The 15455-nt window shown below is 45.9% G+C and overlaps 1 protein-coding gene across 7 annotated transcripts in view; it reads left to right on the forward strand.

The window, feature by feature from the left end:
• PLEKHG4 (pleckstrin homology and RhoGEF domain containing G4) overlaps positions 1-15455 on the forward strand; it is a 59403-nt gene that overhangs the window by 32454 nt on the left and 11494 nt on the right. For all 7 annotated transcript variants that reach the window (XM_083452771.1, XM_083452767.1, XM_083452765.1 and 4 more), the window contains 9 exons: positions 474-597; positions 2350-2443; positions 2734-2820; positions 5294-5410; positions 5608-5706; positions 6385-6533; positions 10658-10796; positions 11737-11859; positions 14326-14520. In XM_083452771.1, the coding sequence (XP_083308897.1) occupies positions 474-597; positions 2350-2443; positions 2734-2820; positions 5294-5410; positions 5608-5706; positions 6385-6533; positions 10658-10796; positions 11737-11859; positions 14326-14520 (1127 nt within the window). The remainder of the gene's footprint in view (positions 1-473; positions 598-2349; positions 2444-2733; positions 2821-5293; positions 5411-5607; positions 5707-6384; positions 6534-10657; positions 10797-11736; positions 11860-14325; positions 14521-15455) is intronic.

Here is a 15455-nt window from a genome sequence, read left to right on the forward strand (position 1 = left end):
GTCTTAAGTACTAGGTAGTAGTACTACTAGTAGTTTTCAAGTGGTGTTCCACATACTGCATTTGCATGAAAATCCTGCAAATAAAAGCACCCAAACCAAGTCATAGAAGGAGAGAACTGTGAACTGCCTTTTTTAAAAGCAAGCGCCTTTCACATTTTCATCCTTCTACCTCACTAAGTCAGGTTAGTCTTGTTTAGAAGAGAGCCCAGGAAATCTTCTGTGTTGGGGTTCCAACAGAGACATCCGTTTGGATCAAAGGCCCAAGGTGAAACCGCCTAGGTGTTTTGTCCACTAAAAGGATTAGGAGCCACAGGTTATCTCATTAGAATAAAGTCTGCGTGTCTGCCTGCATTTTACCTGTCCAGGCGAATGGCCAATGGCCAGCATTTCCCAAGGGCTTCCTGTGGATGGAAAGAGCATAACTGTAGTTCCTGCCCAGTAGCCAGATTTAACCAAATCATCCTTATTCACAGGCACCAGAGACAAGTATGGACATGCTGTGGTCATCATCACAATGAGGAATACAATTTGGCTAAACCCACACTGCAATGCTAGTGAGCTGATGCGCCTCCTCCTGTACTTACGGAGTGTCCTCAGGTTTGTGGGATGACTGAGGAAGGGAAGAAGGAGAGAGTGACCAGAACAGGAAGAAATGTTGCTGCACAATATATGTATCACACCAGTAGGCCTTCTAGTGTTTCCCGTTCTGCAGGCTGCATTTCTTCTCCATGTGTGCTGTTTGCAGAGATACTGTGCTTTTGAAAATCAGGAGGCATCGGGGCCATCAAGCCCTGAGCACAGCAACTTAGTTAACCTTCAAGATGGAAGTACTGTTCTTGTTGTTGTTTTGCTAAAATTGCACTGTGGCCTACTTTACTGGTTAGTTGAGAGGATAAAAAATGATAAAGTGCTTTGTCAAATTTTAAATGGCATTACGAAAAGTAGTAAGCTGCAAGGGACTGTTCAAATGAGAACATAGTATGTAAAGCCTATATAGGAGCATGGATGACACTGTGCCTGGACAGCTCACCCAGGCAAGCCTGTCCCAGCAGAAACTCACACACTGGATTTGCCAAAGACTTGCATGTAGAGTCTAATGTGCACAGGCCAGAAAATCCTGGTTGTGTCCCAGATTCTTTTTTCTTTGATTTTTAGACTTACTGTACTTGTTTTTATATTACTTCAGACCTTGCCTAAGCACTACCCTCAGGCCAGGGGTTGACAGGCTAGAGATCTTCTTTATTACATTAATTGCCTCATTTCCTCCCAAGGAGCTCGAGGTTGCACTCATGATTCTCCATTTCCCCATACGGAAGTTTTTAACATTTTATTATGCTTTTATATGTTCTGGAAGTCGCCCAGAGTGGCTGGGGAAACCCAACCAGATGGGTAGGGTATATTATTATTATTGTTGCGGTTGTTATCATCATCATTATCATTATTATTATTACTATTATCATCACCACCACCCTGTGAGGTAGGTTAGGCTGACAAGACAGTAAGGTTAAAAGGTTTCACTGCTTCAAGGTTCAACAGTGGAAATTTAATCCTGATCTCCCAGGTCTTAGCCCAGTTAATATCTCTCCACCTTATTCCATATTTTGGGGAAAATGTGTAGAAGTGAAGAAGTTGGTGAAGGGGAATACTTTTCCCCATAGGTCTGAAAATTTATCGGGTCCCTTATTAGCACCTTTAAAGCTAACCAATTCAGGCTGCAATCCTGTACATACTTATCAAGGAGCAATTCTCATGGAGTAGACAGTACATATTAGTATGATCCTTGGCTTGCTGTTGTCCACTAGACACAGGAAACTATGTTGGTCTGTTCCAGAGATTTATGCTGGGTGGGGTTTTGTAAATAATAATCATAATAATCATAATAATATTTATGTGCTAAGTTAAATTTTAAATTCTAAGTTTCCTTAGAATTACAATAATTTACTATTACAATCCATGTTTAATGACATTTAATTAAATGTACTTTTATTTATTTCTTTAAATGTGCAGTTATTTAAAACGAAGATTAAAAATGCCCTTATGCATGATTTTAAAGTGCCCTTTTGCGGTAGTTCTCTCCCCCCACCCCATGATTCCTTAAATAAAATCCTGAGGACCAATGTGGATAGTCAGCTGCAATTCCACTGATATCGTGGAAGAGAAGGGCAATAATTGGGTAGTGCCAGGTTCCACCTGTCTAGAAGCACCCTTAGTGGTATAAAAGATAGGGCCAGTGGGTTGAGGGCTGTTGAGGGCTGCTGTTGCTGAGAGGCTATTGTCTGGAGTTGGGCGCTCTGGAATAGCTTGTATGGATTCTCAGCAATGAAGTCTTCTTTTCTTTTTGACTTCCAGGCCCGAGTGCCAGGCTTTGGGCCTAACCATCCTGGTAGATGCCCGTCGATGCTCTCCAGTCCCAGCTCTCTTTAAAGCTTTAGCTGTTCTGCAGGTGAGGCCTTTGCTACCAACTCCTTTGTCTTTTCCTCTTCCTTCCAACCCCAAGGAGTGACCAGAGGAACCCAGTTAGAACAAGCAGGTGGCAGTGCCCATCAGGCCATCAAATTTATCTCTTTCACTTTAAAAAAAGGAATGGCTTGTAGGAAGGCAGAGCAAAGTCTGTGCAAAGCAAACAGTCAAGAAAAGATCCTCGCCCGGCTGCTCATAAGACCAGACGAGACTTTGGACCAGAGCCAAAGCCAACAGCAGGGGCTCCTCCAATCTCTGTTTCTGCTCTTTCAGGATGCTGTCCCTCGCTGTATCCATGGGGCCCTGTTGCTTGTTGAGAAAGATATCAGTTTTCGATTGGAAAAACCAGCTTCTATACAGGTATGAGTGGTATTGACACACCTTTTTCATCTCTGAGCACTTCACTCTTTTACTCTCAGGCTTGTTTGCCTCTGCAATTCTTTGTAGTATTATCTAGCACAGAGTTTGAATGTAGAAGAATTTCAACTTCCTTTTATTTTCCGTTATTTAGCTTCCAAGCTCAGTTGCAGGGAGACTTTAGAAAACGTGTTGGATGGGCCTGTCTGTGTGTCACTCCAGGTTGCATGGACTGGCACACTGTGACTTTATATTTTTAACAAACCTGCTTAAATGACTACCTTTTGTTTGGAGAGGTGTTTAACACTACACCACTCAAATAAAAGGAACTGCTGGGGGATACAGTCCACTTTTCTGTAAAAATGTTTTTTTCCTGTAGATATTTATCTGCTGCCTCCCAGTGAGAAGAAAAAGAGCCATTTTGAATTTCCCAAAATGCAAAAAGCACATCAGAACAGGGCTTTATAGGAAAAACAAAAAGGCTGCTCTGATTCTCTCTCTTCCCTTCCCACAAATTAATTTCACATTAGCTCCAAAATACTGCTGAGACAAAACAGCTTATTTCAAAGCTAGTAAAGAAGCTCAAAAATTGTCCTTTTGGTCTAGCTGCAGCATTGATATTTGTTCCTCTGTGGCCTCTTGCAATCCTCCAAATATAAAAGGTTCTCTCCAGCTACATTCAACTCAGAACAGACCCATTGAAATTAATGGATTTAAGTTAGTTGTTTTCTGTTAATTTTAATTGGTTTACTCTGTAATACTTAGTTGGTGGCAACCAAAAGTTCAGAATAAAGCATGCAATCATAGTTTTTGTTTGTATGGATTATTTTGGGTGAAGGGGTGAAGACTGTCAACTTGCTCCAGATCTGAACATATTTGTTTCAAATTACAAAAGTGTTTTGTGCCCATTCAATTTTCATGACTTTTCCCTCTTTTAGGATGACAACCTGACTCTTTTGTGCATGATTTAGATTTCACATGACTTGAGCATGTGGAAAGGAACCAGCTTCTCAGGTTGAGAGAGCAAACCTGACAAGCAGACAGCATCAACATGCCAATATGTCGGCTCAAAGGAAAGACAACTATTAAACTAGGGAAGGAGGCTGGGGAAGGCAGGGAGATGTTCTCAGTGCTAGAGGAGAAATGGCTTAAGCCTTAAGCCAAGGAGACTCTGGAAAGAAGGGAGAGCAGCAGAAGACACCAAACAAGTACAGTCATACCTCGGAAGTCGAATTGAATCTGTTCCAGAAGTCCGTTTGACTTCCAAAACGTTTGGAAACTAGGGCACAGCTTCTGATTGGCTGCAGAAAGCTCCTGCAGCCAATCAGAAGCCGTGGAACCCGCGTGGATGTCCAGCTTCCAAAGAACATTTGCAAACCAGAACACTCACTTATGGGTTTGTGGTGTTCAGGAGCCAAAACGTTTGACTCGCAAGGCATTCGACTTCCAAGGTACGACTGTATTATCAATTGAACCAGATAAGGAGTGCTTTCAGGGGAAACCTGAGGGCATTGCTTCCTTTTTGTAACTCATGCCTGACCCTGGGTAGCTCCTCTGGTGCTGCTCTGCTGAGCTGCCACCAACCAACTGGTCATCTTGAGTTTCTGTTGTTGGGGGTTGGGCTGTGGCAGCCACCCTTCACCCGCCTTGATTTGTTAGTCTGTGTTCACTCCATGCACTTCTCTTTCATTCAAGGAAAATCTCAGGCTCTCAGCATCCCTTGGCTCTTGGGACAAGTTTTTAACCCATGGTGATCAAGAATCACTCTGATCCTCCCTATCCCCTACTGCTGGCCAAAGATAGAGGCAAAACATAGCCATCATGGCTGGTAGCCCTTGACAGCTTTCCCCTCTTCTGTGAGCTTGTCGTACCTCCTTTATAAAGCTAGCCAAGTTGTTGATCTTGACTGACTTTTGTGGGAGAAAATACCGCAGCTCAGCTAGGTGATGCTGTGTGAAAAAGTCCTTTCTTTTCTCTGTCCTGAACCTTCCAATATTCCTCTCTTGTTGCCCTAATCTCTCTCCTCTCTGAACCTCTCCTGCAAGTGCCTTATCCAAGATGCAGCACAGCTGGGAGGTATCGGTGTGAAGGCCAGCAGGAGAGTCCAGGCCCAGTTCGCTGGCCCATTGGCCTATCTCAGGGCTCTTTTTTTTTTAATGATATTTTTTATTTTAACAATCAGTAAACAAACAATACAAACAAACAAATACACAAAAGAAAATAAAAACAACACATACAAACATTATAAAACATAATATGCAATCAAAAATAAAGAGAAAAGTTAAAAACAATCATTGTGTCTTTACGTTATTTAACATTAACCTGGGTCTGCGACTTCCCCAAACCTTCCCACTCTGTATTCTAGATCTTATAATCTGACAGTAAATTCTTTCCATTTGGCATTATCTTTGGTTCGAATTGCCTATCTCAGGGCTCTTTGCCTCAGCTTTGCACTTGCATGTTTGTTTCTCTTCAGTGGGAACTTCTCACCTCCATGAAATCCCTCCACAAGCACATCGAGGGGGGGCAACTGCCCCTGGAATTTGACGGGTCCCTTCCGTATTGCCATCAGGACTGGCTGCGCTTTCGAATGGTGAGTGATTGATGCTCAGATCTGGGCCCAGTAATGCTGCTGCTTGGTGGTATAAGCAGCTTTGGCCTTAGTCCAGACCAGTCTCTGGGGCCTCCCAGCTTTCCCCTCCCTAACCCAGGAGAAAACTGCTTGGTCTGGGAGCCTCAAGGAAGGAGGTAGGCTGTCAGTCAACTCTGTACTGCTTGCTGGCCTTTCAGCGCCTGGAGCACTTGCTGCATGGATGCGAAGATGCCGGCACCTTCCTCAGGGAAGCCATCCAAGCTGTGGAGTCCAGCAGCTGGCCAGAGAAAGCGGAGGTGAGTCTTCTGCTTCCCGTCTATAGAACAACCACCACTTGTTTCAAGAGTTTGAAGAGTAAGCAAGGGGAGGGGAGCACTGAGTAAATGACACAAACACTAACATTTACAATCGCCCCAATGTATCATTATTATGTTTGGCCGCCATGGCCAGAAATGAGGGTCCGCTCCAGGAAGTAAAGAACAGTTGCCCAGAATGTATTGTGGGAAGGGAGTGGTGTGTCAGTCTTGGGCATCCCGGTGCTTCTTTCTTGCCACAGAGAGACAGCTTGCTGGGGAGGAGACCCTGGAGTGCCTGGAGACCTGGCCAGGCCAGCAGGCTTTGCAGCACAACTACAGCAGAGAGCAGGATGTAAGGAGGCAGTGCCCTCTGCCATTCTGTGTCATCTTTTCAGTGTGAAACTTGGGTGCCTCTTGCTGTTCTGTTGGCCTCAGAGCAGCACCTACCTGTGTCAGGAAGGACGGAAAAGGACCAGTTGATCTCAGAACAAAACGACTGGGTCTAAATCATCATCATACCTCAGCAAAGAGGGAGGATTCTCATCTTCTGTTCCCAGGTCACTTTTAGGAGCTTGTGAGGGTGGGCAATTTTCTCAGGCTGCTTTTCATTCTGGTTAAGAAAAACATTTGATTGTAAATGCCCTGAGCAGGGTCTGTGTGCTTTTCTTGGTTTCTCAGGAGGCTGATGCCTTGCTGAAGAGCTACAGGCAATTAATGAAGACTGTTCTTGATGATAGACGGCTGGTCAGGCTGCAGCTGGAAGGAGGGGCACTTCTTGCTCGCCTGAGGAAAGAAGAGTCCTGTGTTACTCTGACGGAGGACTACAGGTGAGTCGATAGGGAAACAGAGAGTGGGGAGGGAGGGTGGCCAGGAGAAAAGCAGGAAGGATGGGTGTGCTGTGAAAGGCCTCCAAGCACACAAGAACTGCCACTCTGTCCCCCTAATGCATGAAGCCATAGGGGCTCTGGCAATTCAGATTCTGCCCCCAAATTAAAAATAAATGACGCCCATAAATAACTATGACTCATATTAAATTATTTTACTATCTAATGCTTATCCAACCTTCCCTCTGAGGAGTTCAGAGTATGGTACGTGGTGTTTTATCCTCCCAACAACCCTGTGAGAAGGAGGTAGCTTAGCCTGAGAATGACTTGCCCATAGCTCTTCAATGAGCTCCAAGGGCAAGGAGGGATGCAAGCTCTAGTCCTTTATCCACCATGTCACACTGTTTTGTGAGTGACATGTTTGAATGATTCAGTGATGGAATGCTTTTTGTTTATTTGCATAGAGGTGCTCTGTTTGCACACTCTTCATACCACTTCCCAGGCAGGCCCTAGCTCCTCCCTCTGCAGCTTCCTTGGGTGGGTGGGAGGAGAAGAGCCTCTGGCTCTGCCTGCTGGAGGTTCTCCCCCTGCCCTGGGACTCCAGGCTATGAGGAAGGGAGAGCTGCCTGTCTGCAGCACAGCAGCAGGTCTGCTGATCTGGACTCTGGAGATTTGGGCAGGGATTTGTTGTGCGCACGCACAAGTGTGAGAGGCAAAAATGTGCTGTGTTGTTCAAGTGACGGCCTGCAGAATCTAATTGCATTGAATTGCACAAGCAGAAAAATGCCCTCTTGGGGCTGGTCCACATGTCTGCTTGTCCCATGCCTAGAAAGCATGGGTTTGAGTGGTTTTCGCTTGTTCAGTGCTTTCTAGGCACAGGTCTGAGCAGTTTTGTGTTTGCCCCATTACTTCCCCCCGCCCCCGAAAACCACTCTTCAGTGCTAAATCAGAATAAATAGCAACCCGTAGAAAATCCAATTGCCATTTGTTCCAATTCAGCACTAAACCGTGGGTTTTCCTGAGGGAAAGCGGGGGTGGGGGGAGGAAGTGTGGATAAGCCCTTAGTCTCACATTAGTACTTTGAATACTTCTGAACTTGGGATGTGGCTGCACAGACCAGTCCTTCTATTGATTTGCTTTCAGAAAGGGCCTCTCGCCACTAGCAGGGCTGTATCGTGCCTGCTCAGGGGGACAGGGAGGAAAAACATCGGCTTTCAGCAGTATACAGGAGTAGCAAAAAAAAAAAAAAGTTCTTGATGGATTGCCTGCTGCTTCTTGTGTCTGTAACAGTGTAATGCAAAATAGGTCTCCCCTATCTGTCTGGCTCCTGTGGGAGGATCACATGTACAGACTTGGGGGTCCCTTGTCACCCTGCCTTTATTGATTTACTCAGATTCATGACAAAGACCTTGGCTCCTGGCTGCCTTTACCTTGCTGTTGAACCAGTTTGCTGTGTTTACCTTACCTTTCTGCCTGTTGAAAAGCTCCACTCCAGTTGCACTCAGGTCTTGTTTGCAAGATTCCCACAGGCATCTGGTTGGCCACTGTGAGAACAGGATGCTGGACTAGATGTGCCACTGGCCTGATCCAGCAGGCTTTTCTTAAGTATGCAAATACCAAATCAGCTCTTTGTACCAATGCGCTTTTCCAGCAGTGCTCTGGGGAGTCTGCAGTAAGCAAGCCCCAATGACCCAAGCAATGAGCCAGGGCTTTCCTTTGGGGGTACTTTCCACTGCACTTGAACGGAAGTTCAGGGCCCTTCCATATGGAAGGTGGTTGGCTTTCCTCCAGCAATCAGAATCCAAAAGCAGGGATGGGGAATCTTCTTCAGACAGAGGGCCACATTCCCTTCTGGGTCGCCTTCCAGAGGCCACATTACAGTGGTGAGTGGGACTAGAGGCAAAAGTGGACAAAGCAATGGGGGTGAATTTGTTTTACCTTTATACAGCCATCTAGTTTCTGTTCATGCATACATCATGCAGACAAAGAAAGAAGTACCGGTATTAAATGAGTTCATTCTACTCAGGCAAAAGCAGTACTGGTGGGTGTGGCTCAGGAAGGGGCGTGGCCTGGCGAGAGTCCTGTGGGCGCTGGAGGGCCACATTTGGCCCGCGGACCAGAGACTCCACATTCCTTTGCTGAAGGAGATGGCTGTAACCTTTCCTCCTAAGGGAGTTTCTCCACCCTCTTGATCATTTTGAACCTTTTCACACCCTATAATATCCTTTTTGGGGTGAGGTGAGTAGAAATGTACACAGTCTTCCTGGTGTTGTTGCACCATAGGATTGCATAATGGGGCATTATTATGCTGGCAGTTTTAGTTCCAATCTCTTTCCTAATAATGATCCCTAGCATAGAATTAGCCCTTTTTCATGCTGTTGGCCGCACACTGGGTTGACATCTTAATCGAGCTATCCACTGCAACCTTATTTATTGAATTTACTTATTGAATTTATATCCTGCCCTTCCTCCTTAAAACAGCCTTTGTTTTTAGAATCATTTAATTGTAGAGTTGAAAGGAACCCTGGGGGTCATCTAGTCCAACCCCCTGCAATGCAGGAATCTCCTGGTTAGTCACCTTCAGCTCAGAACCCAAGAGAACTGATTAAGCCCCACTTAGCTGACAAGTAACAAGCTGTGCAGCATCAACCCTACTGCCCTCAAGAGAGTTCCAGGCCATTTTGCCAACACTTGGATCACCCCCACTTTGTATGCCTGCACTCCCACCTGGGCTGTCCTAAGGCTGCCAGTTCCTTCTGGTGCTTTTGCAAGAGTGATGGCCTAGCTCTACCTGTTGCTTGGCTCTGACCTGGTTCAGCCTGGGAAGGTCTCCTTCCAGTCTGTGGCTTGCCTTGTAAGGCTGTGGCCATGCTCAGGCACTGTGGATGGGCTCAAAAGACTCTGAAGACTAGCTTCCATGGGGCAGAGAGCTCTCCCTGCCAGGGCCAGTGGTGATAAGACAAAGGGCTTGCCCCCTGCTGGCCCGTACTTGAGAAGCTGGCTTTGAAGACGTTCCTCTTTCTGCTAAGAGTGCCTGCATTTTCCTTTTGAAATTGAGTGAGTTCAGTTTCCTTATTTCTCAAGCACTCCCACCAGCCCTTCAATGAGAGAAAGAGCCTTCAGCCTGGTAAGGAAATCTCCAAAAAGGAGTCCTGCCAAAAGCAACTTTCAGACACAGGAGTCTAAAATTACCCTGGAATCACACAAGACATTTGTTGGCACTTGCTGTTGGAACCTTCCCCCCACCCCCCTACAAAGTAACATTGGCCAAGGAAAACAGATTCCGGTGGGGAGGGGGAGGCTCTAAACCCACTTCAAGCGTCTCCTTTTTGTTGTAGGCCTGCTTGAATCTGGTGATTTGATCTGGAAAGTATGTGTGGGGTAACCTCCTTTACTGAGCTCAGCACAGGCGGCAAGGCATACTGGCGCGCTGCCATCCTAAACTTTTTGCCCCACTGCTCCGCTTACCAGATCCTTCTTCAAGGCTTTGAGCACAGCCTAGGCAAGGCCCCTTTCGGCTGGCTGTGACTGCTGCCTCCTGCACAGCACAGAGCAGAACAGGCAGCCATTGGCTGTGTTTGCCCCAGATTCAGATGAAAAGGGAAGATGAATTCATTGATTGGATGAACTTCTGGACCAGGAAAGGTCTCTGTGCAAGCTTGCCAGCAGGAGTAATGGGCGGTGGGGGTGGTAGCAGATCGAAAAAGTGTCCGCACTACCTTCTCCACCTGCAGTAGTTCTCAGGGCAGACTGAGATGCTGCTGGGTGTGAAATGAACTTTGAGGCAGCCTGGCAAGCCATGCAGCCATTCACAAGGAGAGCTTCCTTTTCCCACTCCCACAAATCCAAGCAGAAGAGAGGACACCAGCAGCTGCTTGCTGCATCCTGATCAGAAGGGAAATGAAGCTCTTAGAGGGCAGTGGGACATTGGCATCTGTTCTCTGCCCTGCCACATGGCTGTGCAATGAGCTGGTGCCCTCCTTTGTCACCCCATCACCCTCCAATGTCCTGAAATCTTGGGCCTTTGAGTCACAGAATGACTCAGGAATTTAAGCAGTACTCACAGTAGCAGGTTGTAAGAAACTGGAACTCCAGCTGATGATGCCTGGGCCATGCTTCCCTTTCAGAGATGCGCTGGAGGCAGCTGTTGCACTTTACAATGGAGTGGACGAGGGCATCCATCAGCTGGTGATGATGTCAAACAAGCGCATCCAGGCCCTGGAGCTGGTGATAGACTTTGGAGCCTTTGAAGAAAGCTTCCGGGAGGTTTGTTGACATTTTCCCGGCAGCTCAGATGGATTTACAACCCAATCCTTTTAACTGCTGTGCTGGCCAACTATGCACAGTTAGGCTCAGGAGTTGGTGTTGACAGTGAAGCAGAAGGTCCACTAAACAGCACCTAGGGTGTCTGAAATTAAATCTTGACGGGGCTGAAATAGTGGTGATTGGCAGGCCTTGGGCCAATGGGAGTTTCTTTCACCTCCTTTGGCCACTCAGTCTTGTAGCCTGGGGTTGAGGTTGATTGGGTGTGATCCATCACTGGAGCAGGTTAACACCACTTGTTAAAAAGGCTCTGGCATTTTAGAGGTCAGTAGATATATGTGCATCCTGCATTCAGTTTGGACTCATGTTTTCTGTTATTGGAAGAGCAGTGGGACAGGGCCTTTCCCTGGGCTTGGCAGGTAAGGCTCCCAAAAACGTCCACAATATAAGGACTGTGCTAGGAGCATGAGCAGCAGCATCTAGGAACTCCAGGAGCAATGAGAAGTGCCACAATTGCACCGTCCCAGTCTCTGGAGTCAAGAGACCTCATACTCAAAGTGTTGAGCAAAGAGCTTAAGAGCCCGCCCTCTGTCGTGACAAGCATATGGATTTATTCATTCTAAGTATTTTTATGTAGCCAAGTTCTCAAGGCAGCTTACAACACAAAACAGGATAAAAATAAACAACATGAAAATAGATCAAAATCTGAAAGTAGCACAGAATCACATGGCAGAGATTAAAAATAATAATAATATAGAAGGCTAAATGATTAAGAGGAGAGGAGATTCCCTTAAGTGGGAGGTGGAGGAGGCACCACTCTTTCCCTGGTAGACCAAAGGGCGGGGTGACTCCCATTCTTTCCAGGAACAGGAGTGTGTGGTTTTGCTCTCTGAAGGCGGAGAGGCTTCTTCTTGGCCCTGATCTACCTTTTTGCCTCTTGTAGGTCAGCAGATGGATGGAGAATGTTGGTCAAACACGACTCATGGAGCTGAGTGAGCTGGATGGTTCTTTGGAGGTCTTGCTTAAAGCACAGAGGCAGTTCCAAGACTTTGAGCTCATTGCAAGTGTAAGTCCTCTCCCGACACTCTCCATGCAAATCCACAGGCTGGCTGCTTTGTTTAGAGGCAAACACTTTTTCATTAATATACCATATTCCAAGGCTGAGCACTGACATGAAAAGAGGTTCTGGGGCTAAGTCCTGAAGAACCTTGGCTCAAAGAAAACTTTCATTGTACATTGATTGTGCCTCAGTGAACTTTAGGATCTGCACTGCAGGCAGGACTCTGCATGGGCAACTGCAGTAGGTCCTCACTGGAGACTGGGAGTCTCCTGATTTTTATATGCATATGTGCACATACATACCTCAGAACCAGTGATGGAAAGATCTGCCCACTTTAGCTTTCTCAGGGTTTATCTGCACATCCATTTGTTCCATGTTCTTCTGCTTGTCGCAGTGCAGATTAGTACTGCCACAAGTTTTTGTGCGGGATTCTGGGTTCCCATGCCACATCTTCCTCCACGCTATTTCAAGGAGGCATCTCTGAAAGAGGCGAAAGAGGGACACTCGCACAATGTGCCACAAGGGAAAATGAGTGTTTTTCTGTTCAGGTGCCCAGAAAAGGATTGGATCAGAAGGGGAACAAATTTCTATTTGGTCTTAAAGGGGTTTTTCTTTTGTTCCAACACAGTAATAAAAAGCATGGCTTATTTTGGTTGGGGTTTTTTTTTTTTCATTTCTACACTGGGATATAAATGAAAAGCTTTTGGACATGTTGCTGATTTGATGCAAATTCTAAGAAACCGCAGGGCAAACGGAAGTGTGAACAGGCCCTTACTTTCTCATTTTTCCAATCTCAGATTCAGTTCTCCACATTTCTGCAGTAATTTGCATTAAAAAAATATTAATGGACATTCTTCAGCATTTAGTGCAAATATATCCTAATAAAAACATTATTAAATGCAGTTTAGACTAATGCACACGTTTTTGTGAGCGATTTCTTTTAACAAAATGCCCTTTTGTATGTTATTTTTTACTAATATAGTCCACATTTATGTGCCCTTTCTCCTCATATATGCATATATGTAAACACTGATTGGAGAACTGCAGCACAAAATTTGGATAAGTGTGAATGTCAAAGGATTGTTCTGTGTTTCAATTCTCATAACAATTTGGAAACTGCAGGTATGATTGATTTGGCTTTAAATGTCAACTGAATCAAATTTCTTCTCCATTGCTGCTCAGAACTCATCTTTTTTTCCTTCCAACAGTGTTGGAGTGGAAGTTGTAGGACACCATTCCCCCTCCCTTATTCCAGTTTGTATTGCAGTGTTCTCAGAGATTTTGCTTGCGATGGCACTGAAGACTCTTGGCAGCAGTTAAAAGGGCTGTTGTGAATGTCATGAAATTTTGACAAACATTCTAACTTCTAGTAGAACTGAGAAAAAAAATACAGTAAGAGTAAGCAGCTGTGCAAGCAACGGTAAGCAATGCTGCGCAGCTAGATTCAGCAGGAGAAACAGTAATAAGACGTTAGAGAGGACGTTTGAACAATATAGAGGAAACTATGCACTCTAGCCAAGTGGTAAGAGAGGTTACATCACCACCTACTGTTAGAGCAGGCCAGTTACACCCTTAGTCGCCTTTGACTGTACTTAACCATCCAGGGGTCCTTTACCTTTTTACCTTACACCCTTAGTAACTTGTCTCTCCAACGTTAACCCCTGAGAGCAGGGGGGGAAACCAGCTTTCGAATACTTGCAAATAGTCTTCTGAAAGGAAAATGAGAAGTACGTTAAGGAGGGATTGAAGCCTTCAAAAGACTTCCCCCTAGCGGGGAAACTAGGAACTGGGGCTGAAGTGCAGCAAAACTTGGAGCTGTGGGGCAGCCAAGCCAGCACTAGGAGAACAGAGCAAGCGAGGCAGTGAAAAAGGTCTTGGGGACAGCTCTCATCTCTGTTCAGGAATGGAGGTTTCCCCTGCATTTGCAAGCTCTGTGCAAACCTATGCCTGGGTGGCTTAGCTTCTTCTGAGAAGTAAAGATGAGATGGATTTTGGCAGGAACATTTCTTGCCTGCAGTTCTGTGGCATATACACACTGGCTGCCTCTTATTTTTCTTTGTCATGTACCCCCAGTCCTCCACACATATACACATTGCTAGGCAAAGGGCCCATAGTGTTCCCCTGATCTTCAGGACTACAACTTCCATCATCCCTGATCTTGGACATTAGGGCTGTTGGAAGCTGTAGTCTGGAAAGGCCACTTTAATACATCTCTGTCCCATGTTGAGACCCCCTCAGCTCAACCCACCTGGTCTTTGCCCACATTTCACAGCCTTTCCAGAGGCTGGCGAGTCATGGTGATTCCACCAGGCAGGCCTATATGACCAAGGCTGGTCCTCATGCTGAGAAAGGTCCCAGGGCCACATTGGGATAGTCAGCTTAATCAGCCATCAGGATCTTTGCAACACCAGGTGAAGCTGCATGTATCCGCCAGAGGCGATGCAATGATTTGCTGTTGGGCTTTGTTTCCAGGAATATTGCCGAAGGGGTTGGGAATCTCTGAGAGAGATGGACAAGTGGGAAGATGCTTCCTCTGCTGAGCTGCATGCAGGGTGTCGTGTCAAGTTGCAGATGTACAGAACCCAGTTCCATAGGTTCTGCAGCCAACTGGAAGCCAGCAGGAGCCGGATAGGCCAGACCATCAAGCTGTATGAATTCTTTGACCAGGTGAGTTCTGCAGAGGGAGACAGATGTCCCCTAATGTAACTTCTGCTCAGATTCACTGCCATGCTGTGGCTTGCACTCACTCTCTGTGCATACATATGCCACAGCAGAAGTTGAGCTTAGTCATGGATCCTTGTTTGGATGCTTTTTAACCTGAAAGCAATCACAGTGAGACTTTGAGTATAAAAATAAGAGAGCTATGTTTATTATAGGACATGCATGCTTGATAGCTAGTATTAGGAACTCTTTCCTAAGGGCTCATTTACACTCCCTTTGCCCTGCCACTTTCCCCTGCAAAAACCTGTGCTTTAGCACTGAACCAGAACAAAGGGCAATTGGGTTTTCTGCACATTGCTGTTTGTTCCAATTTTGTGCGAAAGAGCGGGTTTTCCAGGGGAATGAGGCAGGACAAAGGCAAAGCAGGTAGGACCTGTGCCTAGAAAGCTGAAAACAATCAGAAAATCATTTGGACTTTCTAGACACAGGACAAGCAGAAGTGTGGATGAATCCATACCCATGCCATCTTACTGGTCTTAATACAAGCTTAATACAAGCATTCCAGCACTTCCAACAGGTTCAACAAAAGTCAGGCAGCTGACACCCCCTCCCTGCTTCAAAAGATATTTGGGACAAGAGGTCATATTCTGTGTCTTGGCAAGTGGCTGGGCGGCGTTGAGGCTTCTCAGAAAACAGTCCTACTTTCTGTACTTAAAAAAGAAAAAGCAAGATTCTTTGCCAAAGAATCACAGGTTACATTCTGTAGTTCCTAATTCCAGTCATGGAAACGCATATGTCACTCAAGGCTGAATGTGTGAACTGCCTTTGTTGAAAATGATGGCATTTGAGTCCTGCCAGTAAAGTTTGATCTGTGGCGATTCATTCACCTGTACAAGCCACCACTGGTCAGCAAGTAGTTCAAATGCCTCAGGTTGGGGGTA

Source organism: Podarcis tiliguerta (assembly GCF_965153285.1).
Source record: "Podarcis tiliguerta genome assembly, chromosome: 8".
Taxonomy (NCBI): domain Eukaryota; kingdom Metazoa; phylum Chordata; class Lepidosauria; order Squamata; family Lacertidae; genus Podarcis; species Podarcis tiliguerta.